This window comes from Chlorocebus sabaeus, chromosome 23 (genome assembly GCF_047675955.1).
Source record: "Chlorocebus sabaeus isolate Y175 chromosome 23, mChlSab1.0.hap1, whole genome shotgun sequence".
Taxonomy (NCBI): Eukaryota; Metazoa; Chordata; class Mammalia; order Primates; family Cercopithecidae; genus Chlorocebus; species Chlorocebus sabaeus.
Genome location: NC_132926.1, coordinates 67,516,819 through 67,544,603, shown reverse-complemented (window position 1 = coordinate 67,544,603; position 27,785 = coordinate 67,516,819). Strand labels below are relative to the sequence as shown.

The 27,785-nt window shown below is 37.9% G+C and overlaps 1 protein-coding gene across 3 annotated transcripts in view; it reads left to right on the top strand.

The window, feature by feature from the left end:
- KCNN2 (potassium calcium-activated channel subfamily N member 2) overlaps positions 1 to 27,785 on the top strand; it is a 137,424-nt gene that overhangs the window by 96,521 nt on the left and 13,118 nt on the right. For all 3 annotated transcript variants that reach the window (XM_008014168.3, XM_073010752.1, XM_008014169.3), the window contains 2 exons: positions 10,252 to 10,393; positions 20,115 to 20,225. In XM_008014168.3, the coding sequence (XP_008012359.1) occupies positions 10,252 to 10,393; positions 20,115 to 20,225 (253 nt within the window). The remainder of the gene's footprint in view (positions 1 to 10,251; positions 10,394 to 20,114; positions 20,226 to 27,785) is intronic.

Sequence of the window (27,785 nt, the reverse complement as noted above, 5' to 3'; positions counted from 1 at the left end):
TTTTATTGAAGTGTTTGGGCTTATTGGATTTTACATTTTATTTGAATTTAGAACTGTAATTTTAGGTGTCAGTGTTGGAACATTATTAGACACTCATGTCATCATTCTCAATCTGTTACATACATATATTTTTTACATATATTTTTTCTTGATAGGTCTTTACATCTGGTGTTCGCATTTATTACAGCTTGCATATTACCTTATTCCTTGCAACCAGTTTTCTCCCTTACTAAATTTTAAGCTTCTCATGAACACTTACTATTTTTACTCATTTACATATTCTCAGTACCTCCAAAAGTTTCTTTACGTGTAGATAGATGTTCACCATGTTATTGAATGAGAAACTCCTCCTGAAATAAAGCTAATTGATGGTTCTCAGACTAGATAGCAATTTAAAATCATCTGGGGAGCTTTTAAAAAATCCCTGTGCCATGGCTTCACCCCCGGTGACCTCGGCTTCATTGTTTATGGATGGGGCTTTGCACAGGATTCCTTTTAACCCTTCCCAGGTGACTTCAATATGCAGCCATGGGTGAATATGCAGCTACAGTGAATAGCTATGCATGAATATCAGCAACAAGTAAGAGATACATGTTAGCTCTTCTTTCTAGTCATTGGCATTCAGCTCTTTTCCTTTTGAACTTAGATATGTGCCTTCTTTGAATTCCTTTTTATGCTTATATGTTCTAATTAATTGAAGCACTTATTTTATTTGCCCTTACTTTAAATCAAAACTACATGCACATAGTTGCAATTTGGAAGGAGACCTTTTATCATACTCCTTTCACTTCTCTGAGCCAGCAGCCGGTGGACATGGAAATACCAGCTTTGTTACTGAAATTAAACAGATTTGGACACCACCACTTGCCCTACAGCAACATGGGCTTTCTAATGTTCTGCTGACTTACCACTGAATTTGAAAAAAGTCATAGGTGTACCCTCACACTGAGGGAGTCACTCTGTGTCCGCGGTGAGCTTACCACATGGAAAACCCCATACGCCTGCTTTGCAGGCAAGCCAAAGACAAAGAGGGCCTGATCTATGCCTGCTCAGTTCCTACTCCCAGATTTTTCATCACTCCCCTCTACAAAACAAGGAGAGATGCATTGCCTACCTCTTTTCCTCCCAACACACATGCACACTACTTGAAACACATAATGTTAGAGGCAAGCATTTGAATGTTTAGCTCAGTCTATTTTTCTCCTCTTAGAAACTTTTTAAGATCTTCTCTTTATTCCTGGTATTTTAAAATTTACAGTGATCTGCCTTGACTTAGGTCATTTCTTATTTCATATACATATTCTCAGTAGAATCTTCCCTTTAGAGATAGATGCATACCTTCCGGTTTTCCTGTCAAAGAAATAGAAGAACATTTTTATTTCTTTTCTTCCACTGTCCATATTATCCTTCTGGAAAGATAGTTGTTGGAACCTCTATTTTAATTCTCTGAGAATGTATCCTTTTTGTTCTCCTCTTTCGTTCTCTTTTTGTCTTTTTGTTCTACTTTCCGGGAAATTTCTGTCGACTTACATCTAACTGTATTATGGTTACTTTTTCATTATAACTTGAAGTTGTATAGTTGTATTCCGCTTTTCCTTTTCCTATCAATGCAATTTTTTTTTTTAACTTTCAGTTCCTGTGATACATGTGCTGAACGTGTAGGTTTGTTACGTAGGTATACATGTGCCATGGTGGTTTGCTGCACCTGTCAACCCATCATCTAGGTTTTAAGCCCCACATGCATTAGGTATTTGTCCTAATGCCCTCCCCCTCCTTTCTCACCAGCCCCCAACCCATGTCCATGTGTTCTCATTGTTCAACTCCCACTTATGAGTAAGAACATGTGGTGTTTGGTTTTCTGTTCCTGTGTTAGTTTGCTGAGAACGATGGTTTCCAGCTTCATGTCCCTGCAAAGGACATGAACTCATTCTTTTTTATGGCTGCATAGTAAGGTTTTTATTTAGCTTTTTTGTAGTATAATTTACATACTTCAGGAGTCCTGTCCCCTCATCACTCTACATCATCTCAGGTTTGTTCTGTTTCTTCCCTTCCCTTCCTGTTTTTCTTTCTTCCTCCCTCCTTTTTGTATCTTTTCTATAGAAACCAGATTCAAGTGTGTGCTGATCATTTGCCATTCTTTTGTGTTAAGAGTGGCAGTTGGAAGCCAGTTGGAAGCTCAGTAAGGGCTGTTTGATGACAATCACTGTGGGGTGATAGCTAAGTTTTTCATTAAGGAATTCTTGATATTAATACATTAATGTCTTTTCTGAGAAGTCCTGTTTCTCCAGGGAAAAATATTCTTTCTCTGTAGTATCACATCCTAATATTAGGGTCAGGTATGGGAAGTGAAGGAGAGAGACTAGAAATGCTACTGTTCAGCTTATAGACTTGAACTTAAGGCCCCAAACACTACTTCTGCCCTTGGCTAGGCCCTGAGTCTCTGAGTATCCAGTCTGTCCCCAGAGAATGAACCTATCTCCTGTGAGGTGCCTGTTGGTACCAGGCAGGGCAGGCACATGAGTGTTCATCATTCTCTATACTTAGGCTTAATCAGTTCCCCTCTTTTTAGCTTCAGACTTTATCCACACATTTTGTGATACTTGGTTTCTCCAAGTTGTGACACTTCCATGGGTTCTGTGACAATTTGTGCCTTCAAATTGGGGGTACACAGACCATTTATATTTAATGTGGTTACAGATAGGCTTATGTAAATCTCTCCTCTTGCTATTTGTTTCCTATTTTCTCCATCTCTGTCCCTTTTTTCCCCTTTATTTCTGGCTCTCTTGGGATTTTTTTAATATTCAATTTTTTATCCTTTATTGAGTTTTCAGCTATTCTTTTTCAGTGTATTATTTCAGTGGTTCCTTTGGGGTTTATAGCACACAGTCTTACCTCATTTTATTGTGCTTCACTTTATTGTGTTTCACAGATATTGCATTTTTTACAAACTGAAGGACGTGTCAATGTTGCATCGAGCAAGTCGATCAGCATCATTTTTTCCATAGCACCTGCTCACTTGGTGTCTTTGTGTCACATTTTGGTAATTCTTATAGTTTTTCAAACTTTTTCATTATTATTATACCTCTTATGGTGATTTATGATCAGGGATCTTTGATATTACAATTGTAATTATCTTGGGGTTCCATGAACCAAGCCCATAAGGGAAGGCAAACCTAATTGATAAATGTTGTGTGTGTTGACTGTTTCACCAACTATCTGTTCCCCCATCTCTCTCACCTTTCTCTGGCTTTCCTATTCCCTGAAACACAATGATACTGAAATGAGGTCAACTAGACCTACAATGGCGTCCAAGTGTTCACGTGACGGGAAGGATTGCATCTCTCTCACTTTCAATCAAAAGCTAGACATAATTAAGCTTAATGAGGAAGGCATTTCAAAAGCTGGGATAAGCTGAATGCTAGGCTTCTTATACCAAACATTTATCCAGGTTGTGAATGCAAAGGTAAATAAAAGTGCTACTCCAGTGAACACATGAATAATAGCAAACGAAACAGCTTTAATGTGGTTATGGAGAAAGTTTGAGTAGTCTGGATAGAAGATCAAACCAGTTGCAACATTTCCTCAAATCAAAGCCTAATCCAGACAAGGTCCTAACTCTCTTCAATTCTTTGAAGGCTGAGAGAGGTGAAGAAGCTGCAGAAGAAAAGCTTGAAGCTAGCAGAGGTTGGTTCATTAGGTTTAAGGAAAGAAACCATCTTTATAACATAAAAGCAAGGTGAAACAGGAAGTGCTGATGTGGCAACAGCAAGGTGTCCAGAAGATCTAGCTAAGATCATTGTTGGAGGTGGCTACAATAAACAATAGATTTTCAGTGTAGATGAAACAGGCTTCTATTGGAAAAATATGTCATCTAGGAATTCTATAGCTAGAGTGGAGTAGTTAATGCCTGGCTTCAAAGGACACGTGAACTGTCTTGTTAGGTACTAATGCTACTAGTGACTCTTAAGTTGAAGCCACTGCTTATTTACCATGCTGAAAATCCTAAGGCCCTTAAGAATTATACTAAATCTACTTTGCCTGTGCCCAGTAAATGGAACAACAAAGCCTGGATGACAGCACATCTGATTGAATTTCTGCAATCTCATGATCAAACTTGAATGTATGGGGAGTTTACTTTGCTTCTTATGGATCAGCAAATAAACTGTTTCTTGAGATGGAATCTACTACTGGAGAAGATGTTGTGAACATTGTTGAAATGACAACAAAGGCTTTAGAAAATAACATAAACTTGGTTGATAAAGCTGTGTCAGGGTTTGGGAGGATTGATTCCAATTTTGAAGGAAGTTCTACTGTGGGTAAAATGCTATTTGATAGCATTATATGCTATAGATAAATCTTTCCTGAAAGAAAGAGTCTATTGATGTGGCAAAGATCATTGCTGTGTTATTTTAAGAAATTGCCACAGCCATCTCAACTTTCAGCAAGCACCACCCTGATCAGTCAGCAGCCATCAACGTCGAGGCAAGACCCTCCACCAGCACAAAGATTATGACTCACTGAAGACTTCAATCCTTAGAATTTTTGAGCAATACAGTACTCTTCAATTAAGGTATTACATTGTTTTTTAAAACATCATGCTATAACACACTTAACAGAACTAAAGTATAGACATAACATTTTTAGAAACCGGGAAACAAATTTGTGTGACTTGCTTTATTAAAATATTTGCATGATTGCAGGGATCTGCATCTGAATCTGCAATATCCCCCCAGGTATGACTGCACTTACACACTTAGGCATACTATACCTATGTTAGCACAATCTTTCTTCACCTGATAGTGTATCTTTTACCGCAGTCTATCTTGAAGCGATACTGCATCACTTCACATAGATGAGTTTTCAGCTGAATAACCAAGCAGAACCCTTTGAAGTTGTCTGCATGTGTCTCTGTACAGGTTTCTCCTTCTTGATTTTTGCCCTTTTGAATTCTTGACCTCCCTGGATTTCCAGCTCTGTCCTTCAACAGAGGGAGAGCTCCAGGCAGTGCCAGGTTTCCTTCTCTGAGCTGCACCTGGAAGATTCTCTTTAGTCATTAAAGTAGGGGCAATTGTATTTTTCAGTTTAGTTGTTTTCCATCTGAAGAATCACTGTCCTTTGTTGCTAGATAACCAATGTCTTGACAACCATTGTACCAATATTTATCTGCTTTTTTAGTAGTTTCAGGAGAGAGTATAAATCTAGTTCTCTGTTGCTCCATCTTGGCTGAAAGCAAGATACACACTAATTCACATAAGAATGTGTTTCTTCTTCTCTGATGTCTCTTTTCATTTCCCTTTGTTCTTGTTGGTTTACACCTTTAAAAAAAATGCATTGCTGTCACTTCAATGGTATTTCAGGAGAGAGGTGGATTCCAGAAAGAGAACTGATGGTGGATTGATCACATGCATTTTCATCTCCATAATACTTCTCACTAACTAAGGTTGACATTTGAGACCAGAGCTGACATTTGAGATGAGATATTTTTGCCATTTTTAGTATTACTGGTAAGTTTAATAGAAAAGGATTAATGAACACAGTTTGTTAGCTATTAACCTCCATGACTGAATTATTTTTACAGGTATAAAAATACCTTATAAGTTGCACACAGATCTTGGAACGTAACATGACAAATCCAATTTATGTTCACTGATGAGCAAGAATTATTTTTATCCACTTTTTGAATGTCTATGTATATGATCCTAAAAATCAAGCCTATGGCCTAGGGCAAGTCAAGTTGAGGACATGTTTCCCTTTGTCACACTAATTACTTCGAATATTAATTCCCTGCTATATTTTTGTAAGCATCTGTGACTATACCATGATGAATAAGGCATAGTCTTTGTCTTCCAGTTCTTCATAATTTCTATTCTAAGGGCATGTTAGATGAGCAAATTCCACATTACCTGTCTTATGACCCAAAGTAACATCGAATGGTGCTAGAGATATCTACAAGATGTTCCTGGGATACAGTGAGGGAACCAGGCTTGGAGTATCATGCTGACCAAAAGCTACAGGGAGTCTGGAGAAGGGGACCCACAGATAGATCATCAAAGTACAAACGAGGGTTAGAGAGAAGGGGGAACGTGTTTCCCAGCAGAAGGAAACACACCTGCAGAGAAAGAGAGCTGTAAAGGAGAACAGCATAACTGCCGGCCATTAGTGTGTGGGTGCTGAGGCTAGGCAGGAGCGCAGGCCAGAGGCCGCCGCTCTCCTGGGGAAGAAGGCACTGATTCCCTGGGAAAGATAACTTCTGTGAACTCTCACAAACGTTATAGAAGGCTGTCATATTTGTAATCTAAGACAGAGTGTGAGACCCTCAGTCAGCAATGAAAAAAGAAATGAATTGGAATAGAAACTAAGAAAAGGAACATTTTGCTTCTTTTAAAACATTAAAGCTGATCTTACAATCTTTGTCTCTGAAGCATGCAGTTCATGCCAAAACTCCAAAGTCCTCATTTTAAAAGCTTGGGATTATCGGGCATTCCTTGCACTAATTTTAATCTTATTGAATGTGTTTTTATTAAATCAGTATTCATGTTGATCAAAACTTGAAATTTGTACAAGTCATTTCTTCATGCCTTTCTCAGAATAGTTCTTGTAGAGAAGAAGTTTGGAATTGTCTAAGTCTGTGAAGTGAACTTCTGTAAAAAATCTTTTGAATATTTTTAAACATATATATTAATCATTCACAATGGTGTGAATCTGTCATAGATTAAAAACCTGGGAATGTTCTAAATTATAATATCATCCTGTGAAAAGTCTAATATTTGTTTCTGAGTTGCTGAAAAACAAAATAGGAGATTATTCTTATAGTATCTAATTTGGTTCCTGATTACCTCATCTTGAATATTCACAATCATGTATGTCTGAGTGTAACATAAACATTAGTGTGAGATGTTATTTTTCTATTCTGAGCTATTTTTTAGGGCAGGTTTATTATTTTGTAAGCAAAAAGGATAACTTATCATTGAATCCCAAACCCTAAAATGCCAACTCCTAGAAAGATGCTTGTTTCTATGTAAAGCCCTTCAGGTGCAGGATGACAGTCTCTGATGCAGTGTAATGCACGCAGCATATAGTAAATATTCGCTGAGTGATTTAATGATATATTTCTTGAGAGTATTTGGCCAATAAGGATGGAAGAAATTTGTATATCTAAGATTTGAGCATTTATTAAAGGTGTCTAAAGAGTTAGCTTGCCTAAATGTTCCAGTGGATGCTTTTCATTGTAGTTTTTAGTCATTTACTGCCCCCAACTCTGAAACATATTTTTAATAAAAAGTGCTGCAGGAGGAAGAAATTAGAAACACTTTCACACCCATGCCAAAGTTGCAATTTCCCTGCAGCAACAGCCATGAAGGTACCCCCTAGAAAACTTTGTTTGTCATATGCTGTATGAAAACCACATGCCTAGGTAGGTTTTTGTTTGTTTTTGTTTTCTGACAAGGAGTCTCGCTCTGTCACCCAGGCTAGAGTGCAGTGGCAGTGCAATCTTGGCTCACTGCAACCTCTGCCTCCCAGGTTCAAGTGATTCCCCTGCCTCAGCCTCCCAAGTAGCTGGGACTACAGGTACACACTACTACACCTGGCTAATTTTTGTATTTTTATTAGAGATGGGGTTTAACGATGTTGGCCCAAGCTGGTCCTGAACTCCTGACCTCAGGAGATCCGCCCACCTTGGCCTCCCAAAGTGGAGTGATTCTAGGCATGAGCCACCGTGCCTGGCCAGCCTAGCTAGATATTAATAACAGTGTTCTGGTCACTCACTGTAGCAGTGAAAAAATAACTTGAAGATTTCACTGGGACCCAGGCACATTTTCTAAGTGTCTAGAAACTAAGTATCTAAGGACACTTTGCTGATACAGAGAAGGTCGAGAATATAACTGTTTCGCCAAAGATTGTCCATGCATGTGTCTAAAACATGTCAAATGAGAAAATGCAAGTTAAGCTCTGAGCACATAGTGGACACTCAGTAAGTATGGTATGTGCATACATATGCATCAGGGAACCAGAGCCATTAACTCTTAAGTGTATCACATCTGTGTAACAATCATGCTAAGAAGCTTTATCTCACAATTGAAAATTGACTAGGAAGTGAACTATTTTGCCTCCACTCTCTTTACAGCCCATACTTATGACAGGGTAATATATTTCCTGTTATAGGAAATTGCTTGGTGAGGAATATTTACTAGAGAGCCCCAATATTATTAATAGGTTATAATCCAGAGCTGATTTCTAGGGTTTTATTTTGAAAGGCAAACCCCGTCCTCCCATTGAAGCTCTGTTACATATGCATAGCAGGCTCCCAGAGCAGTCCATAGAATCCTGCTTAGCTCATCTTGTGGCTGAGCATAACACTGATCACATAGCATCTCCCAGGTATGTAACAAAGATAACAAAGATTCTCAGGGGAAATGCACTCAGCCGTCTTCCTGGAATGCTAGGAATACATTTTATTTTCCTTTTGACAATGACAGTCTCTACACCAAGACCTTCTGGGGAGAGGGGACTCTACAGCTAGGTCATGGAGGCTGTTTGTTTGGGGGTGAGAAACAGTGGTGATTTCTGCACCTCTGCCACCAGAAACTTGCAGGATGCTCCTAACCAGGCTGGCTGTCTGTTCATATGCCCTTCCTTTTGATTCCAGGAGATCAGTGATTGCCCTTTCTCTAGGGTTCCACTCACTCTAGCCCGGAGCCTCTTTCCTTAGTCCACAGTAAAAGGAAACAATTTCTCAGCTTCTCTCTTCTTTGGAAGAAGGCAAAGGGACAGATGTGATAAGAATAGGTCTCTTGTATGTCCAAAGATAGAGTGTAAGATCTACTGATATTGTGGAGAAAAGCTTATACCCTATGATATAAGATAAATCTGCATTTTTTAATTTTTGAAGCAGGAAGCTTGGCATGGGATGAGGGACAGGAAAAAGAAAAAAGCATAGAGAATGCCATGGCCCAGTGTAGGTTGCATATAGGGTTAATCCTGGGGCTCTGATAATCCTGGGGCTCTGGCTAGGAGCAGCCTCCTTGCCACCACAGCCCTGGCAGCACAGACACAGATGGGGAATTGAGTTGAAAGGCAGGACTGAGTGAGCAAAGCAGGAGATGATGAGTACAATGCAAATACCAGTATATTTTGCAGAACAAGAAATGAGGAAAGGAAAGCCCTCCGAGTGTTATCTGAGAGATGGGAAGGAGTGGTAGTCTTTTCCAGTGGTGGTTGAAAAGCAAGGAAGTCCTCTAGTGACCAGAGTCTGGGGCCTGACTGTCATAGAAATCAGAGCAGGGCCTCTCTGCCCCATGACCACACAGAATGTGCATCCAGAGCAAATTCTTCTAGGGTGACAACTCTCATGGCCTTGCTGTCGTATGCATATATGCTGTTGTATGAAACCAGTATCCAGATCATGGGCACAGAGAGTTACTGTTTAGTACTGTTAATTCAGCCAAAATGTGATAGGATACCTGTTTCTGATATAAAAGCTTTCTTCCTTACCAGTAAAATTTGACACCTCAAAGAATGATTAGGATACTTTGTATCCCTCTCCCTCTTTTCCACTATAAGTTCTTTGTGTGTAACTGGTAAGACAACTTCTATTAAGCTCTGGTTATGGGCAGGAACTCTGTGATCAGAAGTAGTTTCTGTGTTCAAGGATGAAGGACATCCAGGTAAATTGACCTATTATAATATGGTCCCGTGATCTAGGGATGTGCACGATACTCAGGGAGCACAGGGGAGGCACTGAGGGGAAGAGAAGACAGAAAAGGCTTCCACTTGAACTTACTTTGAAAGATGAAGAGGAGTTAGCTCATCTTCAGGAAATCAAGGTAGCAAAGGACAGTCCAAGCAAAGGGAACAGCATGATTCATTTTGCTTACAAAGAAGTGGAGTGAGATTGGGCAGCTGCATATTGTCTCCTAAGTCTGGCACATCAGCTGGGCAAGGAGTGACGAGACATGGGCAGAGGCCGGAGGAGTCTACAAGATAAATGTGCCTGTATCGTCTTACACCAGTGAGGAAATCTGTTTCATATTTTCCAGTCTCTTTCAGATGATTTATAAAGTTGAGGCAGTTTCTGATGTTGTGGATTGCTTAGATGGAACCTCAATTTTATTTATATTCACAAGCTTTGAAAACTTCTAAATATAGCAGTTTGTAGAAGATACAGTAAATTCATTGAATTGAACCAAACCACTCTTAACTATCATATTGGAGATTCATTATAAAGGACTGGCTTTGTTTGCTGTTTTTCAGGTACCATGATCAACAGGATGTTACTAGCAACTTCCTTGGAGCGATGTGGTTGATATCAATAACTTTTCTCTCCATTGGTTATGGTGACATGGTACCTAACACATACTGTGGAAAAGGAGTCTGCTTACTTACTGGAATTATGGTAAGTGTCTTTATACTTCACATCTCTTTTATTTACGCTCAAGAAGGCACTTAAACCACTCAGTCCACGTGCATAAGTCATTGTGAGCTACTTTTTTTCCCCATCAGCAGGAAATCAGTATAAATAATCAATTTTGTGTTGAGAGAGAATGTCAATAGTTTTCATCTTAATTCTTCTCATCATGAAATTCTGTTGAAGAGGTAGAGCTGTTCGTTTGCCCCTTGGGGGGGCATGCGCTAATTTGATGAACTAATTTGATGTTGGAGCTTTGGCTTCAGAGTCAGGAAGTCCTTTAAGTCTATGTCCTCCCCGTCTCCTACTAGCTGTGCAAATTTGAGTAAATTATAGAATATGACCCATAATAACTATCTTGAAATGTGTTGAGGGGTTAAAGATATATTAATTATAATATTTCATTTTCTTTTAACAAATGTTTGTTGAGTGCCAGGCACTGACCTAGGTTCTAGGAATACACCAAAAGAAGATAGAAACTTACTGCCCTGTCTTCATGGAGCTTACGAGGGAAGACTTACATTTTAAAAATAATGGTTCATTACATTTGTGAACTAGTAAAGCTTCTAACCTGTTTTGTGCCTAGGGGAGAGGGATGGGATCTACTCAGAGAAGTCATCACTAGAAAATTGACTTTTACGCTGAAGTGAGAAGGGTGCATACCCAGGAAGGGAGGTAGGAAGAGCATTCCAGGAAGAGGAAATGGTTTATTTGAAGGCAGTGAGGCAAGAAGGAGCTCAGTACATTGGAGTCAGGTCATTGGGCCAGGAGTACACAGAGCAAAAGGGGAAAGCGGCCTGGCATGAGGCAGGGACAGGAGGCCAGGTCTTGTAGAGCACTTGGGAAAGGTCTGCTTCTGACACACCATCATTCTTCTGGCTGGCATGCCTAACAGGCTCAGACATCTTTTTTGCCCCTCCACACATGACTAGCCAGGACCGCTTTTTTGCTCCATTTGTTTTAGATAGAGGAAGTCGGAGGCTAGCAAGCTATGATTATAATGTGGTATGAACTTCTAAATATTTAAGCCAGAGGTAGTTTCAAATTGTTGGTGCAATTTTCAATGACCTACGCTTGTCTGCATTCTTTACCTACTTTGTAATGTTTGCTTACAGCAAAGAGTGTCATCTTGATCCTTGTGAGGTTTCTGTCTACAAGAGGATGTGAACGAGTGTTGCAAGTTCCAAAATCTCAGAATTTCTGAAATCAGGCACCCTGTTCAACACCTCTAACTGTATTCACTCACAGGCTGGCAGGAGAGTGCAGAGGCTTGCCATTTGAGGGCCTCTCAGTGGTGGCCAGTGGAGGGTGCACACCCTTGTAGAAGCCGCCTGGGAAGACGGCTCTAAGAGTCACAGCTAAATGGGAAGGAAAGAGTGCCCTTGGCGTAGACAGGGAGGCAGCACCCTTCTCCGCCTCAGTAGTGTTCAACTGGGATAAGGCAGCTAACTTTGAACATAAAAATCTAGGGTCAATTTTAATGTCCCAGTAGTAACAAGATGGCCATTTCAAGTCCCAATTGTAGAAAATATAATTTGGGGGCATGTTTTAACATTATTCGCTTTTAAAAGAAAAATGATAGTTTTAATTATAGTGAACTTTTAAAAAAGTATAATACTTGGTATGCTGCATTATCTGTTTACTATTGGATCACTTCCCCTTTTTTCCTCAAATAATAGCATTTTATTATGTGGTATAATGCTTTGGGAAATGTAATTTGCATAAATGTATTTTTAGAAGGCCCATAACATTCCCACAAGGGATATAAATGATGCTGTTTTTAAAAACTGGTAATTGCAGAGTCTTTCCCCTAGTGCTTCTTAGAAACAACTTCCTTAGTGTTACTTTTTGTCAAGATGGTACCCTCTTTTATTCTCGAATCAGGTGTGACTCAAGGGTCATGTGTACAGGCTTATTCGCCATGGAATCTGAGTCAAATTTGAGGTTAACCTTGCCTGGTTTTTACAAAATGTTTATCGTTCCTTGATATTTTCTTGTTCCTCGTGTCTCACAAATTGTTCCTTCAGAGTCTCATCTGATAGTACAAATCTTTTATTTACCTTCTTGAACTGCCTCTTGCTTAGGTTTCACTATTGATCTTACTTTGCTTAAAAAAGAGAGGTTATGGCCTGGCACCGTGGCTCATGTCTGTAATCCCAACACTTTGGGAGGCCGAGGCAGGTGAATCACCTGAGGCTGGGAGTTCGAGACCAGCCTGACCAACATGGAGAAACCCCGTCTCTACTAAAAAATTAGCCGGGTGTGGTGGCACATGCCTGTAATCCCAGCTACTCGGGAGGCTGAGGCGGGAGAATCGCTTGAACCCAGGAGGCAGAGGTTGTGGTGAGCTGAGATTGCACCATTGCTCTCTAGCCTGGGCAACAAGAGCAAAACTCCGTCTCAAAAAAAAAAAAAAAAAAAAAAAAAAAAAAAAAAGAGAGAGAGAGGTTATAGTACCATTAAATATGTGGATACAAAAATGTTATATGTAATGGAATTTATGGTGACTTCGTTCCAGCCCTGTAAGCTCATGGTAAAAAGAGTCCCTCTATTCTGAGGCTGAGGAGCTCCATTTCCTCTCCTTCATAAGGATCAGACTTATTTCCTAATTGATTTGATCAAAATTGATTTACTTGCATACAGAGAAATTCACTAATATTTGAGTAACCTATTTGAGATGCTTTATAGAGTTGGATTATCTCTTCTTCTAGACTAAACAGATTCCCATGGAGTTAGGCTACAGGGCAGTCTTCCTGGGATTCACTTCTGGTAGTTGATTACATCTCATATCAGCTCCTCAGGGATCAAGAGCATATGGATGGAAGTGACCTAGACACTCCTATGGAGAATGTAGAAATCCAAGACCAATATGGGAATTAAACCTTAAGAGACCAAGATCTCTTTATTTTTATAAAAATAAGTCATGGGATTGCCTAATAGAAGCAAATCACTCAGTACTCTTCGAAAGAAAACCATTATGGTTGTAATTACTTATTTTCTCTTTATTCTTCTGCCCTTCTGCTATTTGAGGAAGTACTGAGGACCTGACTGTTTATTATTGTAAAGGTCATGATAAACAATGGGACGATTTCTAAGTAGCTTTGTACTTTTGGTTGATGGTGGTAGGCAGCTATCTTAGCTTTTGGACAGCACCAGTTAGTTTCTCAGTGTCTTTAATTTTTCCAATAAAGTAATTGTTTTACTTAGTGTTTACAAAGTTATCTTCCTAGACATACATATATATATACACGTATATATAAAAAACACATCCTGAAAGCTATGAATTCTCCCATTACTAAGAATATATATGATTGTTGCAAGAGTGAAAAATAGCCTTGTGGGTACGGGTATCTTTCATCTTATACTAGAATTAAGGTTGCTTATTTGTTCTTTTTGCTTCTCTATTTCTGTAAAATTATGGTGACTCTTGGTAGCCTTTTGACTACAGTATGGATGACTGGATTTTTTGGCTTAATTATCTTTAAATATCAAGTAATATCTGTTCATTCCTAGGGATGCAGGTGGTTATTCAATAAATGGTTCTCCAATAGTGATTTATAAACCGCTAGACTTTGACAACATCTAGCATGACTCTCTCAACAAAACTAAGAACACTTCAGACATGAGTGATTGAGGTTTCTTCCATCCCACTAGTAGTTCTATGCAAACAAAAGCACTGCGTAAAGCTTTTGCAGTTCATAGCAATTTGAAAATGACTATGCTAATTAAATTTTAAAATTTTATTCAAGGAGCAAAAAAACAAGTCAGTTCAGGACAGAAGTCTTTACACAGCCTTGCCTTTTCCTTAAGATTTGATAATAATCCTTTCCACATTAAATTTGCCCTGTGCCGAAGAAATCTTAATTTAACATCACATGGTGACTCCATCAGTTGTCAGTTAAACAGTTTGCATCCTGAAGAGCAATAACACTACCCTGTTAGGTCGGTAAGAGGGTGTTCCGAAACAGCATGAATTAGCTATAGCTCATAAAAAAGAAATGATTGGTATGAAAGAATGCGAAACCTAAGGTCCCATTATACTCCTCTTCCTGTAACTTTCTCTCTTTCCATTTGAGGATTTGTTTTCCCCTTCCAGTGTACATAGAAATAATGCGAAACTGATCTGAAGCCATTCCTTGGTGTTAAATGTTTGAGAGTGTGCAAAACACTCACATTTTTAAAAATGTCTTATACAATTTGACATTGGGTGTTTAGTATCAAATGATTTTGAAGAGGTTTTAACTTTCGATTTGCTTGCTTTTTGGTTCTTTCTAGTGTGTTCACTGAATCTCATCAAATAAAGCCCCAGTGAGAAGAATGTATCTTTAAATTCTTACAATAGTTTCTGTTTTGTGCAGAGCAGCTGGAGGGGATGATGGGCCTTTTCAGTCATAAGGCTAAATTCCCCACCAATGTCCTTTCTTGGGGATCTTCACTTCACCCCAAGAAATTTCATAAGTGGATTGCAAAAAAAAATTTCTTAAGAAATACAACAGCTGCTTTCTTCTGGGTACAGGAAAGTATAGCTGGAAGTTGTGATCTTTTAGTACACAGCTCACGGACTCCACAATTTCACCAAATTTTTCTAAACTATCAGCACTTTCAATTGGCAGAGCTGCCTTTCCTATCTCTGAAGTACCTGCAGTCACACTGGCACTGTTGTGATCAGGAGATTTAAACCGAGGGATGACTCGTTGTTGATGACCAGTTTTATGAGGTACTTCCTTCTTTCTGACCCTAAAAGTAGAAGAATGAGCTGAACAAGCAAATCACTATAAAGGAGGCTTGGGTTGTGCAGGCCCAGGCTTAATCACTGGGCTCAAACACCACACACTCTCCCCGCTTTCCTTGCAATGAGGACATTTGAAATTGACCTCCACCCTCTAGTAGCAAATATCAACTTGTATTTTAAGACACTCAGAGAGCATTTTTGATAGAATTTGTCTTCAAAACTTCCTTATTTATTTTCATGACCTGAGGAAACCTTGCAAAACTCCAGTGGGATATAATATTAAAGCAGAGTGGTTTATAACATGTTATTTGCCAGAATTGATTGTTTCACATATTTTTATGAAAGAATAATTATTTATGTCAGTCAAGTATAGTAAAAATGTTTTTATGGTTCTAGGACATTGAGTCAGTCAGCCCCAGGGATAGAAAAACAGGCAATGTGTTGAGGTATTTGTTTTACCTTACTTTTGGAGGGCAAGCTGATTTGTGAAAGATCTTAAAGCTGTTTTATTTTTACATAAAAGCGTGATTTTTTTTCAAATTAACTATTTTGATAAATTTTAATTATAGGCTAATAAACTATCAAACTGAATTTTGAACTTTTAGGAGCTATTATAAATCCCACAGGAGGATACTTTAAGACTAGAATATTTTGAATATTAGTGTTTTTTATCAGAGCCATTCTCTGTAGTGGTAAAGATTCTGGAATTTCTTTAAAAGGTATAAATTTCATTATTATGTTGAATCTTTTGAAGATGTCTTTTTCAAAGTTGCAATAATCAAAACCTTTCCCCAGTGTGCTACATGAAGGAATTTCTCTTTTTCATAGGCTTGTATCCTTGTGATTAAAGCTTGATCCCAAAATGGTTTTTCAAAATTATTCTTGCAAGTATTTGCAGGATCAGCATAGTAGATGATTTAGGGTAAAAATATGTCACTTATTTTAATTTTTCAAATATTATGTGATACATGATTTTGAGGGAAATGGGATACCTGAACTTCTTTTACATCCAAGGGCTTACAGTTTCTGTGCTGTAATGGAGAAGAATACAGTGGAGAAAAGCACTACATTTTAATTTTAACTTGGCAGCATCTAAGACTATCCCCACATGTTGGGATTTCCCTAGAGGTATATAGGTAATAGTAACTAATTGTCATTTGTCTTTTCAGTTTGATCTGGCTTGGCTTAGGGTAGTAAACATTAACAACACTTGTCATTACTTAACTTTTCTAAAGTCAAGTCCCTCCCCCTCTGCCCCTCTTAACTTACCCCTTTTTGTCTCTTTCAGCATCTTCTCTGTTAGAAGGAAAGATGATAAACACTCCAAGGGAAACCTAAACCTTTGCTTTTAATATATTGCTTTCCGAAATACACTGCATTTTCTTCATTTTGTTTTTAGATGCCCAAGCCTCTTGAAGTGGCAGTTAGTGATTTTGCTTAAGTTTTTTCCAAGAAGATAAATGAAATGAGAGAAAAGTAACCAGGATACATTTTCTGACTTTGGTGAAAGGAATATGACTCATCTTGTTAAATGCATACAGGGATTTTAATTTCAGAGAGTAACATATGTTAGTCCCAACTGTTTCTACATCGATTGTGGTGGTGACAAGCTTTGGAGAAAATGTTGTAAAATCATACTTATTTCCATTCTTATTCATTTTATGAAACAGAATCATCCTCGAAATAGACACTGGGTGGACAATAATATTATGCCATTACTTAAATTACCATAACCATGAATGTGTTGGCAGGAATTTACCTTGAACCTAGAAAGCTTTCGGAAGTGAGCCAGCTTCATCTTGCATAACTCTAAAAATTAAAAAATAAAGGTTACTTTTTTGAAATGTGATTCTATACATATCACATTATCTTATGACTTAATAATCTCGGGAGGTATAAGTTTATGGTTTTCCTCACTAAAATAAAACTTAAAGAGTTAAGGAGTTTGTATTTGAACAAGAAGTTTTCTAAGTGGTTCTGGAGGTATAACTTAAAGGGGCAGAGTTAATTACTAAATTAGTGGAGTAATGTCTTTTCCAATTTGCAACAGAGATACTCATTTTTAATGCCTATGTCTTAGACGACACCCGGTGAGGAACGGACCAGTAGCAGAAAAGAATGGAGCCTAAGAATAAACACAAATAAAAATCCACTGTCCAAGGCTCTTAATTCCAGTGATTTTCCATTCCCGTTAGGATTTTGATTTCTTTCCAGAAAGATCTCAGCAGAGGCCACCTGCCAGGGGAGAACAATATTCAACTTCTTATGCCAACTACCCTCTCATGGCTGTCTCTCTAGTAGTTAGGAGCCCCTCAGGTTTTTATGACCTCTGCTTATTAAAGAACCATTGCTGCCCTGAACCGCCAAGTTCCAATAGAACTTAGCGATTGAGGAGTGGTAACTAGGAGCATATCTGCAAAAGGCTAGCCTGTGTTTGTCCAGCGTATGCTATCATGGGTGGTCACTGATTTGGTCTCATCAGCCTGCTAGAACTCTTTAGACTTCACGGTAGATGTTTGAAAGTCAATAAAATGGGTAGAGGTGCTTCCAAAGGCTGTTCTTTTCTTTCATTAGTACCCATATCTAAAATACCTTGCTTTCATTGTCTGCATATGGCACAAAACATCAAAATAACATCACACCATCTGCCTTTACTTACCTTGTTTATCACTTCTTGAATGTCTTCATAAGTCAGTCAAATGACTTTTATAAGAATTTTGACCCTCTTATTTTAATAGAAGGTTAATGGAGCTTGTCATAGTCACTCCATATCCTCCTTTATCTAAAGCAATGACTGTATCTTGGGATCACCTGGAGAACTTTAAAAAAATATTCAGACACGTGGATTTTATCCCTGGAGATGAAGATTTGCTGTGAGGCACACAGTCTCAGCACTAGGAATTTTACAAACTCTCCAAGTGATTCTCGTTTATAGTCAAGGTTAAAAAGTACCAATTTAAAAGTTATGCCAATTACAAAAGAGGAACAATGTTGATTATTTTGATAATTAACCATATTGCTCGATTTTTAGACGTTCATACTTTATCATATAAAATAGGTGAATTTGAATTTCCTGTCTTGCTTTGAAATACAGTGCTTCATAATGCATCATGACTATGGAATAATCACAAATAAGAATATACAGTCATCCCTTAGTATTAATGGAGGTTCAGTTCCAGAACGCCACTTCCTGCCATGAATACCAAAATTCACGGATGCTCAAGTCCTTTATAAAATAGTATTACTTGCATGTAACCTAGGTACATCCTCCTGTGTGTTTTAATCTCTAGATTACTTATAATACTTCACACAGTGTACATGCTGTGCAAATAGTTGCTAAACAGTATTGTTATTGTTTAAGGAATAATTACAAAAGAAAACAGTCTATAATGTTCAGTACAGATGCAACCATCCATTTTTTTACCCAAATATTTTCAATCCAGTTGAATCAATGGATACGGAGATTCAACTGTATGTGATCCTAAATATAGAGATAGATATTAAGAGATGAAGTAAAGAGTAGGAAATATGTCAATGCTAATCAAGTTTTATAACTGAATAATAATTTACTCTGCTTTAGTTGTCTCTAAAATCAGAGGGCTAAATCAGAATGTCTAAATACTTGGCAACCTCTTTCTCTGATCATGTGATCAGTAGCACTTGCTTTCTGAGGATACTGATTTCTTCATAGAACAAGATGGAACAGGTTATTGAAGCCCTCTGGAAACATATTAAAGCAGTATTGGCTCATGATTGTGGCCATGTTTCCATGATCATAATGATCAGGTAGTGTATTTATTTTTTTCCTTTTCTCCTCAATCTTGTCCCTCCTGCCAGATTTGTTGCAGCAACTCATGCAGTAAGCCCAAAGATGCATTCTCTGGTCTGTAACTGAATAGCTAAATCACATCTACTTTCTGTGCTTCTCTCCAGTGGGCTCTGCCTGTGTCCTGCTATTTACATTGTTATCTGTTTGTTGAGACTAGCTGGGCAATGTCTATGGCTCTGTGGTCCTCTCAGGGTTGAGATTCTATCTGGAGGTGTGATTTCCCTTTCACAGACCCCTGAGGTAGTTCCTCACATGCCCCCTTCCCTGCTGGGAGGTTCCCCCTGCCGAGGACTGATGAAGTGGCTGCAGTACCTTGACTTTGCCTGGGCCCTCCAGTTGGTGGCCCCAGCAAGTAGTTGCTGGTCTTCCAGCAAAGAAAACTCTCACAACTTGGAATGAGCACAACTTGATCACAGAGCGGGAGTACCATACAGACTCTCTTTTTCAAGAGATCAGAACAATGGTCTGTAATTCAAAAAGGAACACTGTTGGTTTTTTCAAAATGAAGATGACCCGTGCCTTTCCTCATGTCATGTTAGTAAACTTATAAAATAGTATAATGGTTACCCCTTACCTTCAGCACTTCATATATCTCTATTGCCCAAGTTAAGATCACTGTGATCTTCCTGTTATCCTTCCTCTTGTGTGTGTGGAACACTCTGAAGCTGTGTATATGCTGAGATAATTTATTGCTTTTATTCCCGGTGCATTGCAGTTGATCACCTTGAAGGCCTACTGATCTCTTCTTAAGATTAGAGGTTTATTCTTTACAGAAAAATCCTTGTTTCTACTCCATATACATTTATGCTAATCTACTCATTTGTTATTTGTTTCTATTATAATTATAGGTATATAACTGATTTGCTCTGTTTTTTAAAAAGTCACCAAGTTGCTTTTAGGCCATTTATTTCTTGTAATGGAAATGTTTTTTCCAAATATGCTTTTGTTCTTAAAATATGTAAACTAAATTTTTAATCCCAGTTTAAGGCACATTGCTTACATTTGTTGATCACACATTTTCTGTAATACTTATTGAAGACTATTTTTTTAATCCTGAGAAACTTTTGCATTTGATGCAAAACATTTTCTAATGTGTCTGAGACACAAAGTAGTAACGCTTTGGATTTCTCTTCTCTCCTTATTTTCAGGGTGCTGGTTGCACAGCCCTGGTGGTAGCTGTAGTGGCAAGGAAGCTAGAACTTACCAAAGCAGAAAAACACGTGCACAATTTCATGATGGATACTCAGCTGACTAAAAGAGTAAGTTACTACCCATATATATTCAAAGAAAGAATATTATTGTGTTTTTTTCACTGTTAGGAAATATGGTTTTTATTTTGACATCTGAAGCTGAAATGACATGGTTTGAAAGTGTAGGCATTCTTGGAATCAATTCCATTTTATCACATTTTGAGAATAGACTATTTCTAACTTTAGGTCAGTTAGGAAGTAATTGGGCAGTCTTGGTATTTGGATGAAGGTGAGTCACATAAATGTTAGGTATGCCTGCTTCTTTAGATTTAAGTGTGGTATACAAGAAGAGACCAACTATGGATTGAGTAGGAAGGAACATACTATTAATGTAAAATAGTAATTTGATGGGAAGGTGATTGAAAATGTTTACTGAACTTCTAAGATCAAGTCACTGTTCTCAAGACAGGGTCACAAAGACAAATAAGAAACCACCACTAACTTTTAGAAGCCCAAGGCAGGGCCAAAAACAGGCTCTTTTCTTGACTTACAGGCCATAGAAGGGATGTTAAAAATAGTATACCATCCAGTTGGGCAACCACTGTCCAATTATTAGCAGAAGAACACAGTAATCACAGTGTTTAAGAGCACTTTCTGTGCCAGGAACTGCTCCAAGTGTGCCGTGTGTATAAACTCACTTCATCCTCATAACAGCTTTATGAGGGAAGTGCTATTATTCTGGCCATTTTATAAATGTGGAAACTAAGACACAAAGGAGTTAGGTAACTTGCTCAAAGTCACCAGATCAAGGTAGAAAACTGTGCAAGAAGAGAAAGGTTTTTATTAGACTCAATTTTTAGCCTTTCTTGATAGTCACTTGAGACAAATGCCAAAGTCAAAAATAACTAAAAATTATTTTATAGTAGACTCATCTTGCTGTGTAATAACTGCCCAATGTGGAATGCAATCAGGCTGTTGCTGAAATAACAAAATACATTGTCAACTTGGTAACTTTACCCATAAATGAATCAATAGATATTTCAAGCATAGTTCCAACATTCAGTGGTTTCACTCACTCTTGATTTTGGTTGTATATTTAAAAGTAATCTTGTTTAATTTGGTTAATACTTCCTAATAGGCCAGTCATTTTAATGCAAATATATATTTATAAAGATTATACTTAGGAAATGAAAACATGAATTGCAATTGACTGATCATGCTAAGTCTTACGTATCAGACACTACTGTGATACTTCATTGCAGTTAGTAGGTCCACATTTATAGTAGACAATCAGAGCCTCCCAGGTTCAGATGCTACATTTTCAGCCTACAGTTACCACTTTGGAATGTCTTCTACTCTCCATGATTTACTCTCGTTTTCTTCAAACTCCTAAATTTGTTCTCAAAACTTGTGAACATCCCTGTATGAGAGTGTGCAGGGAAAAAGGTCAATGAGGAGCTAAATAAAGGTCTGGGTTCCTTTTACTTTTTAAAGATCTACTAGAGATAAAAATATATGCATATGAAATTAGTCTACATCTAATCCATAAATTGGAGCAGCTGTTTTGTGTATTACATCATGTGCATGTTTGGTCCTTTCAGGGCTCTATGCTGGCACAGTTTGTGTTTAAAAGTCACAAGTTTTATCATATTCAAAAGAACACTTGCATTTAGACCCTTGTAATCCATATTATTTTACCATGAAGATTATGCATTTTCTCAGAAATTAAGTTAATGCTACACTTAAGATATTAGGCAGAAAAATACCGTGTCACCCATATGTTTGCCTGTAAATCTGAACAGAAAAAAAAAAAAAAAAGTGACAGAATCACAAATAAGAAAGCCAAGTTAGCATGTTTGGGCAGACTTCTCCATGTTTCATAAGCAGATTTTAATTTCCTCTTAAGAAGGAAGCATATAGTTTCTCTAAATATTATGTTGGAATATTGATATTCCATATCTTAATTATTAAAACATTTTAAGAGTTAAAAAGACAAAAAGACTTTGAGTACAAGATTTACAGTATCACACTGCCATCTACCACTGTTGATAAAAAATATTTTGTGAAGTTCACTGAGGCCAACCAGTTTCATTTGGGAGACATTCCAGGTTGGTTTTATAGTGTAGTTGCTGTATTCCAGGGCCTCTCAACCTTGGCACTCGTGACCTTTTTGGCTGAATAATTGTTTTTCATGTGGGGCTGTCCTGTGTGCTCTGGATGTTTATCACCATACTTGACTTCTACATACTAGATGCCAGTAGCACTGCCCCTAACTTGTGACAACCAAAAATCCCTCGAGACAAAATCACCTGGAGGAGAGAACCACCTTTTCATGTGCTGTTCCGCAAGGATTTGACATCTTAGAAAGGATAATCTCTCTTAAAAGATGTGGAGTCTACTGAATATATTGTAATTTCTTTTTTGGAATAACATATAAAAAATATACTGTATACTAAATATGGTTGGCAAGCTGTGTTAACTGTTGAGGATCGACAGCTAAAGTATCATATTCGAGTATTCCAAAGATTTTAAGCTTTTCCAGTACTGACCACTCAGCAAATCAGGTGAAATCTTAGATGCTTCCTGCTTGGCAGAAAAACGCACTTGTGCTCTTGCTCATGGGTCCCCTAAAGTCCAGTCAGAGGCCCCTTTAGAGAACTACGGATCCAGAATCTAGGTCTATGGATTTAGGTGATCTTTCTTCAGTTATTATGAATGAAAAGCATCTTCCCAGGCCAGGCGCGGTGGCTCACGCCTGTAATCCCAGCACCTTGGGAGGCCGAGGCAGGCAGATCACAAGGTCAGGAGATCTAGACCATCCTGGCCAACACGGTGAAAGCCCGTCTCTACTAAAAATACAAAAAATTATCCAGGCATGGTGGCAGGCACCTGTAGTCCCAGCTACTCAGGAGGCTGAGGCAGGAGAATGGTGTGAACCTGGGAGGCGGAGCTTGCAATAAACCGAGATTGCGCCACTGCACTCCAACCTGGGTGACAGAGCAAGACTCTGTCTCAAAAAAAAAGAAAAAGCATCTTCCCAAACTGACAGTTTTTCTGATGATGCTACAGCTTTTTTGTTATAAGTTCTTATATACTTTAAACTTCCTTTGGATAATATTGCCTGAATTGTCAGGTTATTACCTGTTGAAAGCTTTTCCATTAAGTACTGTTCTGGTTTCAAATTTTACATTTTTTATAATACTTATAAATTATGCTTTAATAATTCTGTTATTACTACTTTTTAAAAGTAGAACTACTTTGCAGTATTTCTTGAGACTGGAGTCTCTTATAGGTCTGAGAAAAATACTGTAGTAGGCTTGCTGACAGATCCATTTTTATAGGCAAGATGTCACTAAATAAAGATATAATAAAGATATAAATGTTAAAATGACACTAGAAGAAAACAAATTGCTTTCTTATGATACCCATTCCTTTACTATATATACTCAACATGGTTTATATATACTCAACATGGTATATGCAAATAATAGCCATTTTACAGTCCTTTCACTATTTTATACAAAGTCATCAATGTAATGAGTATCATTTACTTGGAACTTGATTCCATTTGCTTATTTATGGAAATTCCAAATGGACTCATTTATAATTTTAACTTTTAAAATAATTCTAAAATGCTGAATGAATTCTAAAAACCATACCTAGTAACTTATTAGAGAAAAATACAACTATTCCCTGAAACACTATCTAGAAAGAAATCATATTTTCTGATGCTTAACAGGAGTAATAGTCACAGATGTTCTGAAATCTGAATATGACTCTAAAGAAAAAAGCAATATGAATGCTAAAAGATAGGCTATTCTCCCAGGAAAAAATGTAACATTCCAAGTCTTCCAGTTTGTATCTTTAGTGAACTGAACAATTTCTATGAAAAATTATTCATGTACAGATTTTCAGGGGAACAATTTTATATAAAAGTCATTTCTCTGTATGACTACATTAACCAAGTAAAATACTGTATTTGAAAGTAGAACACTATTTATTGTACATCAGCACTGAGAAGATTGTTTTGTGTAATGCTAAAAATTTACATGACTTTCTACAATTCAAAAATGGCCAACAGGTACATGTATCTAGAATAAACTAATGATTTTGAAGTGAAAACATAATACGATTATGTTGTCTCCTAGTTTAGTAAGACAGGACCAGCTATTTAATAGATTTGCAGTTTATCACCTTACAGGGGCAATATATTTACCACGCTGTATCTTTTGGAAATATATTATTATTACGATTCATTCCATTCTGAGCAAACAGGAAATCTTTTAGTTTGATCCCCAGAATACCTTTTTGGAAAAGAAACTTGAAAACAAGCAATTCCAAAACCCAGACATAATTTTTAAAGTTGCTAGATAACCCACAAAGGATAATTATACATATTAATGTCCACTGTGGGTGTTGTTAATCTGTTAAGAATTTTCAATCAGATCCATAATAAGAACACTATTATGCAGTTATATAATTTTGTTTCCTGCATGTCTCTTAACAAGGAACAGAAATTCTAAAGGATTTATTCTGTGTAGCTTTCACATTGTCCTTGGCTCACAGCCCAGGGGGTTAACACATGAAATGAATGAATCACTTGGCTATGTCCTGTTCCACAGCCACAACATTCACCCAGGCCTCATACACCTGACCTAAAGGAAAACTGGAGAGAGGGTGAAGCATGAACAAATCTATCCCTGCTGCTGCAAGGGCGGCTGAGAGCATATGGCGCCCTGGTGCATTCCCCTTGAATTGGCGAGGAGTGGAAGTGTTATGCTAAAAAAGCCTCTGAGAAAGCAGCAGGAGATAAAAACAACAACAAAGAAATGGAAGTTGAAAATGAAGATCCAAAATAGCCTTTTAAACAATGTTGTCATTACCTATATGCTATAGGTTTGAACAAAGCAAAGTTTTAATAAAAAGAATGAATGAAAAAGAATGAACAAAACCTCCGAGAATATGGGATTGTATAAAGAGATCAAACCTACAACTGATTGGGGTACCTGAAAGAGATGAGGAGTATGGGACCAAGTTGGAAAACATACTTCCGGGTATCATACCGGAGAATTTCCTCAGCCTAGCAAGACAGGCCAACATTCAAATTCAGGAAATGCAGAGGATCCCCAGTAAGGTACTCCACAAGAAGGTTTACCCCAAGACACAAAATCTTCAGATTCTCCAAGGTCAAAATGAAAGAAAAAATGATAAGGGAAGCCAGAGAGAAAGGCCAGATCATTTATGAAAATAAATAAATAAATAAAACCCATCTGACTAACAGTAGACCCCTCAGCAGAAATCCTACAAGCCAGAAGAGATTGGGGGCCCATATTCAACATTCTTGAAGAATTTCCAACCTAGAATTTCATATCTGGCCAAACTAAGCTTCATAAGTGAATGAGAAATAAGATCCTTTTCAGACAAGCAAATGCTAAGGGAATTCATCATTACCAGGCCTGTCTTGCAAGAGCTCCTGAAGGAAGCACTAAATATGGAAAGGAAAAGCCATTACCAGCCACTACAAAAACATACCAAAGTACACAGACCACTGACACTATGAAGCAACCAAATAAGCAAGTCTGCAAAGTAACCAGCTAGCATCATGATGGCAGGATCAAATTCACACAAAGCACTAGTAACCTTCAATGTAAGTAGGCTAAATGCCCCAATTAAAAGACAGAGAATGGCAAACTGGATAGAGCCAAGACCCATCAGTATGCTGTCTTCAAGAGACTCTCTCATGTGCAGACACACACATAGGCTCAAAATAAAGGGATGAAGGAAAATTTACCAACCAAATGGAAACTGTAAGAAAAAAAGAAAAAAAAAAAACAAAAAAAAAAACAGGGGTTGAAATCCTACTTCCTGACAAAACAGACTTTAAACCAACAAAGATCAAAAAAGATGAAGAGCATTACATAATGGTAAAGGGTTCAATTCAACAAAAGAGCTAACTATTCTAAATATATATGTACCCAATACAGGAACACCCAGATTCATAAAGCAAGTACTTAGAGACCTACAAAGAGACATCAACTTCCACACAATAATAGTAGGAGACTTTAATACCTCACTGTCAGTGTTAGTCAGATAATTGAGATGGAAAATTAACAGAGATATTCAGGACCTGAACTCAGCTTTGGATCAAGTGGACCTGATAGCAACAGAATACACATTGTTCTCATCACCATGTGGCATTTACTGTAAAACTGATTACATAATCAGAAGTACAACACTCCTCACCAAATGCAAAAGAACCGAAATCATAACAAGCAGTTTCAGACTACAATGCAATCAAATTAGAACACAAGATTAAGAATTTAACTCAAGGCCGGGCACGGTGGCTTAAGCCTGTAATCCCAGCACTTTGGGAGGCCGAGACGGGCGGATCACAAGGTCAGGAGATCGAGACCATCCTGGCTAACACGGTGAAACCCTGTCTCTACTGAAAAATACAAAAAACTAGCCCGGCGAGGTGGCGGGCGCCTGTAGTCCCAGCTACTCAGGAGGCTGAGGCAGGAGAATGGCTAAACCCGGGAGGCGGAGCTTGTAGTAAGCTGAGATCCGGCCACTGCACTCCAGACTGGGCGACAGAGCAAGACTCCATCTCAAAAACAAAAAAAGAAAAAAAAAGAATTTAACTCAAAACCACACAACTACATGCAAATTGAACAGCCTTCTCCTGAATGACTCTTGGGTAAATAATGAAATTAAAGGCAGGCAGAAATCAAGAAGTTCTTTGAAACTAATGAGAACAAAGAGACAACGTAGCAACAACTACATGCAAATTGAACAGCCTTCTCCTGAATGACTCTTGGGTAAATAATGAAATTAAAGGCAGAAATCAAGAAGTTCTTTGAAACTAATGAGAACAAAGAGACAACGTAGCAGAATCTCTCGGATGCAGCTAAAGCAGTGTTAAGAGGGAAATTTATAGCACTCAATCCCCACACTAAAAAGCCAGAAAGATCTCAAGTTAACAACCTAACATCTCAACTTAAAAGAACTGGAGAACCAAGAACAAACAAATCCCAAAGATAGCAGAAGACAAGAAATAACCAAGATCAGAACTGGACTGAAGGAGACAGAGACACAAATAACCCTTCAAAAAAAAAATCAACAAATCCAGGAGCTGGCTCTTTGAAAAAATTAAAATAGACCACTAGATAGACAAAGAAGAAAAGAGCGAAGAGTCAAACACTATCAGAAATGATAAGGAGATATCACCACTGACCCCACAGAAACACAATCATCAGAGAATGCTATTAAACACCTCTGTGCACATAAACTAGAAAATCTAGAAGAAATGGATAAATTCCTGGACACCTATACCCTCCCAAGACCGAACCAAGAAGAAATTGAATTCCTGAATAGACCAATAATGAGTTCTGAAATTGAGGCAGGAATAAATTGCCTACCAACAGGACCAGATGCATTCACAACTGAATTCTACCAGAGGTACAAAGAAGAGCTGGTGCCATTTCTACAGAAACTATCCCAAAAAATCACAAAGGAGGGATTGCTCCCTAACTGCTTCTATGAGGCTAGTAGCATCATCCTGATACCAAAACCTGGCAGAGATAAAACAAAAAGAGAAAACTTCTAGTCAATATCCTTAATGAAGATTGA